This window comes from Odocoileus virginianus, unplaced genomic scaffold, assembly GCF_023699985.2.
Source record: "Odocoileus virginianus isolate 20LAN1187 ecotype Illinois unplaced genomic scaffold, Ovbor_1.2 Unplaced_Contig_1, whole genome shotgun sequence".
Taxonomy (NCBI): Eukaryota; Metazoa; Chordata; class Mammalia; order Artiodactyla; family Cervidae; genus Odocoileus; species Odocoileus virginianus.
In genome coordinates, this window is record NW_027224318.1 from 4,737,432 (window position 1) to 4,745,737 (window position 8,306).

At 39.4% G+C, this 8,306-nt stretch overlaps 1 protein-coding gene across 1 annotated transcript; it reads right to left on the reverse strand.

Moving 5' to 3' along the window:
- Positions 1-3,521: 3,521 nt before the first annotated feature.
- On the reverse strand, positions 3,522-7,890 carry BRS3 (bombesin receptor subtype 3). The gene is made up of 3 exons (XM_020875468.2): positions 7,457-7,890; positions 5,532-5,883; positions 3,522-4,015 (listed from the first exon to the last, which is right to left on the reverse strand). The coding sequence occupies exons 1-3, from the start codon at positions 7,888-7,890 to the stop codon at positions 3,602-3,604; spliced, it is 1,200 nt and encodes a 399-aa protein (XP_020731127.1). The 3' UTR covers positions 3,522-3,601.
- Positions 7,891-8,306: the final 416 nt, after the last annotated feature.

Sequence of the window (8,306 nt, forward strand, 5' to 3'; positions counted from 1 at the left end):
GTCAGCTCTTCGCATGAGGTGGCCAAAGTATTGGAGTTTCAGCTTCAGCATCAGTCCTTCCAATGAACACCCAGGACTGATCTCCTTTAGGATGGACTGGTTGGATCTTCTTGCAGTCCAAGGGACTCTCAAGAGTCTTCTCCAACACCACAGTTCAAAAGTATCAGTTCTTCGCCGCTCACACCACCTTTACTGGCCCACTAACGTCGTTTTTTGATTTTTTTTAGGGAAAAAGTGCATGTAATAGAACTTGCATGCATATTTATAGTATAGATAACATGAGTTTTATTAGGCTCATATAAGTTTTGCTAAATATTTCTTTTAGGATCCAAAAATAGTATATAGCTGTTTTCAGCAATGTGTTATTGGGCTTCCATTTCATTCCTGAGTAGGTTCACAGCACAGGTGATAATATACTAAGCAGCCCTGCTGCACGTGACTCTCTGAGCTCCTGCTGTATCCACAGGCCCTTCTGAGCAGGTGGCCAAAAGTTTATGTTTAGCTCCTGTGTGATCCAGTTGGAGGCCTGTGAGGTGACTTGGTAGGGTAACCCCGCATTCTAGACTGAGTTTGTCTCACTGAGCCAGAAAGCCTCTCCCAGAAAGAGGCATGAGTACGGAATGGGGGCATGGTCAGAGTAGTCTTCTGTGGCCAAGTTCTGTCTGAGTGAGAGAAGCTTAGGCAGTGATAGAGGGTCATTGAGTCACCACTGTAGTGGAGTTGGGAGCTAAACATGCTTGTATCTACGATAGCATCCTGTTTGGCCATTGGGCCCCACAGTTTCGTTGTTACTGTTTTAAAGAATGCTTTTGTCCCTGTGAGACCTGGTTCCTGTTTTTATTTCCTTGTGGATTCCTAGAATTAAACCCCTAGTAACTGAGTTAATCTGGAAGTATCTCTTTATAACCTGTTCCCACCCCCACCCCACCTCACCCCTGCAAGATTTTTTTGCAAGAAATAGTCCAGGTAACAAGCAAAAGCGGGGAGGGGTGGGTCCTTTGTTATTATAGAGATAGCAGGTACCTCCTGAAACTCCAGGACTGGAATGTAGACAGGGCTATACAAGGGGCTGCTGGACCCAGGAACCCAGAACCCAGTCAGCTGGCTTCTCCCTGACTATCCTCTTCATCCTTCTCTTGTTCTCTGTGAAGGGTGATCTGTGCAGTATTCCTGGCATAATAGGCCACCAGCTTCTTGGTGTATAAAAATTCATTAACCTACAGAAGCAGAGACTACCTGGCCAGAGAAGTCACCTACCTGGCCTAGGAAATCTTTCTGGAAAATGACTGAGTTATACCAAACTAGAGGGTTTTTTTTTAATGGCCCATTCAGGCTCACTCTGTTGGGGGCTTTTTCTCTCCCCACTTTCTGTAATCCCAAGATTTAGTGCAAATAAAAGTAACTTCTTGTGACAAAAAAAGTGATGGACCCCCTGACTTAAGATGGTTATAATTGCAGAAATTATTTAAACCCAAATTTGCTATTGTCAGTAGGAATGCCAGTGTTCAATGTTTTGTGGTACTGTCAACCTTAATGACAAAATCTTAATCTAAGTTTGTGACTTTGTTTTCCTGCTTTGTGGCAGGAAAAAATTATTATGGTCCATTATTCTAAGTCTTGGGTCAGGGCAGACTCTGAGCAAAATTGAGAAGTATACAAAATTTATTTTTCATGCGTCCTTCCCCCACCCCACCCCCAATTTGGGACCCTGTCCGAAAAGAAAATAAAAGAAATATTCCATATAACTTTTCTGAACACAATAGTCAGTGTGAAACAAACTGTGGATTTCTTGTAGGGTTAGCTCTGACAAGGATAATCTGTTTTTTTTTTAAAGACCACCCCGTCCAAAACAAAAAACAAAGCCATGAATTTTAACCCCAATTAAATCAGTTTCTATCAGATCCCTAATTTACCTAGGGATTACTCAGGATGAAAAAATCAAAGTTTTTCGAGCTCTAGTTTTATCAACTGCTAAAAAGCTTGCTTAGCTTTTATTATCTGGTACTTTTGTCAAGTTATTTCTAAAATGTTATCCTTAGGAAAGGAAAGGTGTAATTTTTACCCAGAGTAAGGAAAATAGTAAGATATTTTGGAGTTTGGGGACTTGAAAATACCCTTTGGAGTTAAAATGGGTTCTCAGTGATATTCAGTTAGAAGTACTGCTTTTAGAATATAAAGTTACACAAAGTCATTGAAAACTTTATTTCATATTTATTTTTCTCCCCACTTATTACAACATCCAACTCAAAACAATATTAAGACAATTCTAACACCCCTTACTTTAAGTAAACCAATTTTGCTTAAATGCAAACTCTAGTGTTAATATTATATCCCCTTTACAAGCCACATCTTTAAGCAAAAATTCACAGTTACACAAGCCATTTAAGGAAAGCTCAAAGCTATCAAAAGCACACCCCAAAGTCAAGTTTTTTAAAATACGAATTTAACTATTGACAGTTAAAGGCTTTAATTTGCCCCAGAAAAACATTTTCTGAAACCACAGATCTAAAACTGACACATCTATTGACAAGTTTTTGAAATAACATTTATTACAACTTTATAGTGTTAGCAAGTAGGAACAGAGGATAGAAAATCAGAACCTTCCATCTGATTTCCAAGAGCAGAGATTAGTTAGGTCACACTCTTATTAGAGGACTTAGGCACACATCAGCGTTAAGATAGTCAAGCAGAAAGATGATCTGATAACAACTAAACACCCAGGTGTTAGGGATTTCACGTGGTACTTCTGCATTTTTTAGAAAGAGGGCACTGCTTACCAGAAAGAAATGAAGTTTCTTAAAAGATGAATTTCAGATAGTGACAACCTCACAGACTTTTTGACAGGGATCCTTCTTTGGAGCCCTCAAATGACACTAAACATGGCCAGTGATTCTGCCTATGAAGGAGATAGGTTCTTCACAGTATCTGTGAAAGATAACTTTGCCCAATTATCAGTTAATGGGAGGTGTAACTCCAGAACTACCTTAAGTCAGTAAGTGCTGACCTAGTAAGGCAAACACCCAGTCCCAGATCCTTACTTAACAATGACCCCTCAACGCTGTCATTGCCAGTGCACAACTTTAGTTCCAGTGGAACAGAGATTAATGGAAAAGGGTAGTCAAGAACAAATTGTGTGAAATTTTATTTTTTAGGACTTCATTTTTTAAAGAAAATTGCAGAAGAGATGTTTTACTTCTCTTTGATCCCTGTTTCATATGCAAAGTATAATCTCTAGATTTACACCACATAATAAACACAAACAGTTTTATGTAAATCACAAGAGTATATGAGAAATTATAAGCATCAGAGATGTGATGGAAACATATTAGGTTTTTAAGTGCCATGTGTATTTCACTTCACCTCCTATTTGGCCTCTGACATAGACAAATGTGTCACTATAGCTAGTGAGGCTCCATTTTATTTAGAAAGCCCAGTAATGTTAATGCTTACATTGATGAAAACTATGATTTGTCTGATCCTTCCCTCCTAAGATTTCACCGCAATTTACAAACCATTGAAAGTCCTGACACCATATACCTACACATAGCTCAGAGTTGAATAGACACTCTGGGAGGAAAAACTACCATTTTTAATTGAAAAGCTAGACTCTGTCATCTTCCTTCTTCACACTGCAGCCAGTGAACAGGGACACACTAATTTCAGACATCTGAGTGCTTGCAGCACCCGGGACCCTTCCCGTCACTGCTAGGTTGTCAAGAGGGGTATTAGCGGCAGGAGGGTCAGGCACCCCTGCCTTGCAACAGCATAACTGAGCTTTAAAATGCTGCTGGAAGGTATTGCTCAGCCAGTAAAGAGCAAAGGGGTTTACACAAGAATTGCTGAAAGCCAGAATCCGGGAGATGGTGGTGACAATTAAGTGAACGGTAGAGGAGTCCGTATAGGTTTGAGAAGTGAATGAGTGGTAGAGATACAGAAGATGGTTCGGCAACCAGCAGAGAGCAAAGAGAGCCACCAGTACCAGAACTGTTCTGGCAATTCGCTTCCGGGATTCAATCTAGAGAGAGAAGAAAAATGGCAGCAACAACAACCAGAAACCAAGAACCCATTGACAAAACAAACAAAATACCCACAAAAAGAAAACACTGAGCTGGAAGAGATTTAAAAAGCCATTTTCTAGATTAACTGAGAAATTTATAGTTAACAGGCTGGTGTCTCTTTGCACATGCAAGTGTGGGAAGGCAGCCTGTGGCTAGAGAATACAGCAGGTGAATTGACATAGTATCCTGTAATGTTGGTCTCTGATTAGCTCTAATTCAGACTCCTATCCCTGGTTTTGAGATACTCTAGGGTGTCTCTAACTATCTCAAGGAGTGTTGTGGAACCATTGAAGATTTAATTTTATTAAGAAATAAATGCTGTACAAAACTTTTAACTGCATCAGCAGAGGCAGACTAAGTTTGAACAGTCTTATGGGGATTGTGAAAGTTGACAAACTTGTACCTAAAATTGTTTTTATTTTATTTTTTTTCCTAAAATTGTTTTTAATGTATAGGAAATCTACCCATATAGCCAGAGGAATAAAAACCAATGTGCCATCCTTCATATATGAAAATAATCCTAACTACACCTCTTAATAAGAGAAATGACCTAAATGAAGTGAAGACATTGCCTGTAGTCACAGATAGAGCAAAGAAAACTGTTCACGTGGGCATGCAAATGCAACTTTATAAAATGGTGAATGAATAAATAAAATACAACTTTAGCCTCCTAAGCACCACTATTGAACCAACTGAAAGGATTAGCTTGAAAAAAAAAAAACATTGAGTTCTCCATGTACTGGTCAAGAGGTGAATGAAATCATCTCCTACCCAAGAAAGATAGAAATCCTGTTGGGTTTTTTTTTTTTAATTAAGTGGAACAATGTTTTGCCAATATTCTTTTTATTCCATTCATATTTATGAGAGGCGAGCACACCTGGGTCTTGCAAGGGTCTTAATCAAGCTACTGTGAGTCACTGTGTTCTCTTGCCACTGGCACTGGGTCCCTCGAGACCTGCCCCCCCCCCAAAGTCTGCTCATCTGTGTGGAAGTGGTTTGCATTGAATAATGTTATGGCTTCTTGCCAGTTCTACCACCCTGCGTTTTCCTATCATTCTGTTATACTTTCTAAAACAAAAGATGCTTCACTTTATAGTCTCACCTTGTGTGATGTTCCTCGTGGTTCTACGGGGTGATTTTTGACTTACCCCAAACTTCAGCTGCCCCTTTTCTAATAATAGCGGTCCTACCATTTACTGAACATTCACTATGCAGTAGGAACTATGTTAAGCATTTCATATATATCATCCAGTCCTCATTTTCACTTTATACATGAGGAAAGTGAGGCTCAGAGAGGTTAAGTAGCTTGCTCAAGATTGTTCAGCTGGTATGGAATGAAATCCTGGGTCTGACAGACTCCAGAGCCCATGATCATAGCAAAAATAAGATACTGCTATTGTATTTATTATCCAAAGGTGCGAAAGGAGGCATTTTCCCTTCTAAATACATGCATGAATCCTGATGAATACATACCTGCTTGCGGGCATGACTGTGTTCCTCAGTAGGTATGTTCAAGGTGCTTTTGTAAAGAGTTCTAGCAATCAAAGAGTAATAGACAGAGATGATCGAGAGTGGAATAATGTAGAATACTAAGAAGGACAGCAGAGAATGTATCTCTTGCAGGAGCCTTTCAGAAACAGGGTAAGAGGCACATGCTTTAAATGTTACATTTTTGTCAGGATCTTGAAAAGTATATACATTTGAAAATATAGCCTCCGGTAGAGCAATGATCATAGACAGGATCCAGATGCAGCCAGCTTTGGCACAGGTCTTCAGGATGGCATTGGGGGGCTGACGCTCCAGGGGCCTCACAACTGCCTTGTATCTAGAAACACATAATCACAGCAAAAGGCAAAATCAATATCAAAATGACAGAATTTAAAAATTAGAAGTGACCTTAGTGATCATCCAGTCGTACCTCCTATCCATATGTATATAACCAAGTCAACATCAACCAGCTGAAATTGGCTAGGATTTCAAATACACATAATACATCCCAATAATTTTTATTTATGCTAATCACTTTTCCCTTTTATTCACTGTTGAGATATTCCAGATTTGCAATTTATATGATTTTCCTGTAGATCCTCTATTTAGAGCAAATAAATCTTTTTAGGCATGATTTTGTGTGTGATGGAGAGTAATTACCTGTGTATTACCTTAAGTGTTCTAGAAGACTTCATTTTTAAGTAAGTGACTGATATTAAATCTAATTCTCCTTTCTTTCATTGAGCAGTCATCAACCTTACTAGAAAAGAATTCTATGAGTTTATGCAGAAAAGAGGAGAGGGTTAATTTCTTCCCTGTTCAAATGCTAATTTCTTGCCCAAGCCAATCTGTAGGTAGTTTCAGGGCAAGACAAGGGTGAAATCGAAAAACCCTATTCCCATGCAAAGATGCCTCCTTATTCTGACAAATCTATCTCAAAATCTATAGAGCCTTTAAGTAAATCTGTCCTCAAACAGAATATAAAACCAGTCAAAGAAAAAATTTCATAAAAGACACAAGGAAAGCTTTTCTTCCTCTCAGATCCTGGAATCTGAAGAAGCTTTTCCTTCTGGTACTGCCAGACTTGATTAGTTACCGGCTTCTTGCAGGCTTTTTAAAGCATCATTTTAAACATTTGGAGCCTCAATTTTTTTATGCTTTCACAGTTATTATTCTACAATAGGCGCACAGAAAAACACAGTACTTAGGCTGAAAATATCCTAACAGAGTCCAAACACCCTGACTGCCAGAGGTTCTCACACGCTTCATTCATACAGCTCTAAAAGTCAACTGGGATTAATTTATGTCTCTGGAAACGAGAATGTCATTGAACGCCTATAGAAAAAAACAAATACAATTAAGTCACGACATTATACTGAGTTACCAGGAAGCCGAAAGCCTCACCGGTTCTTCACCATTAATTAATTTGATTCATTTCAAGTAAATTAGATGCATGTATCTTTTTTACCATTCTTCCGGTAGACAGTGATTTATATGCGGTCAATTTCACACCTATGCTGATGTTTTAATGTTGACAATATTGCACCACTAGGCTGCACTAATGCATAAAGCATAAATTGTTTTTCTTTTTCACCTGGAACAATTTGCCTTAATAAACTGAGGGGAGGGGGGAGACCGTTCGGTATTCTTTCAAACAAACAATTACAGTTCAAAGAAAATAAACGACCCCTGAAGCACACAGTTTCAATCTCTCCTCCGATGCTAACACAGAAATCTTAACATTCTCATATCAACTTTTATTTAAAATGCCTCCCGATTTTCCAATCTTACATCCAGGTTACAGAGTGGGAGAAAAGCAACAGAGTAGCCAGTGAACGCTACATATAAGCTTTCCTTTCTTTTTGTCTAATTTCACATCCTGGCAAATAGAACTGAGAAAAGAAACCCACCTGTCAGCACTGAGAATTGTTAACGTGAACACTGATACACCGACAGAAGTGAGCCTGATGAAAGACAGCACCTTACATCCAATTCTTCCGAACAGCCATCCCTCTGCCAGGTAGTGGGTTGCATCGACTGGCACACAAGTTAGCAGAAGTAAAAGATCTCCAAAAGCCAGGCTGGTGATGAAAATATTGGGAACTGTTTGCATGGATTTGGTCTTGAAAAAGACTTTGATGAGAATAGCGTTTCCAAGGATGCCCACTGAAATGATCACGGCATAAGTGATATAGATGGCACATAATGCTTCTATTCCTGGAGAGTTGTCTCCGGTCCTTCTTTTATTTGTAGAATCATTAGGGACGACGGAGCTCAATGATTCTGTGTCATTTGTGGTTGAAATTAAAGTCTGATTAGGTGACTGAGGCTGCCTTTGAGACATTTCTTCTAAAGCTTATGCCTTGAATATTTCTTCTGCTCAGTTCAAATGTAGTTGACTGTCACGTCGAATGCCTACGTCTAGTAATGAGATGGCAGAGGAACAGAGCAGAGTGGCAGGCAAATCCAAGACACTCAGATACTCCTTTCCTTCAGTTGTTCTGTGTCTCCCAGCATGCTTGGCTAAATGCTTACCGATCTGGCACTAGAGGGTGGGAGGTGGAGGAGTTTTATTGACGTTTCCATGACAGAAGGAGGGGGGTATGGGAAATGCTCTGCAGTTGCTTATTCTTTCCTGTTGGGGAGTCTTAGGACTACCCAGGTGTTATTAAATAATACTTACTGTTTACTAGAATCACTCTGCTTCCATATCTAGCCACGAAGATCTGCATGGATTTCGGCAATTTTCATCCTTTTCTC

What these genes read in the sequence shown, in the direction of transcription:
- BRS3 (XM_020875468.2), bottom strand. Translation starts at nt 7,890, where the DNA reads ATGTCTCAAAGGCAGCCTCAGTCACCTAATCAGACTTTAATTTCAACC. An exon ending in ACAATTCTCAGTGCTGACAG is followed by an intron (nt 5,884 to 7,456) that starts GTGGGTTTCTTT and finishes ATGTGTTTCTAG; the next exon opens with ATACAAGGCAGTTGTGAGGC. An exon ending in ACAGTCATGCCCGCAAGCAG is followed by an intron (nt 4,016 to 5,531) that starts GTATGTATTCAT and finishes TTCTCTCTCTAG; the next exon opens with ATTGAATCCCGGAAGCGAAT.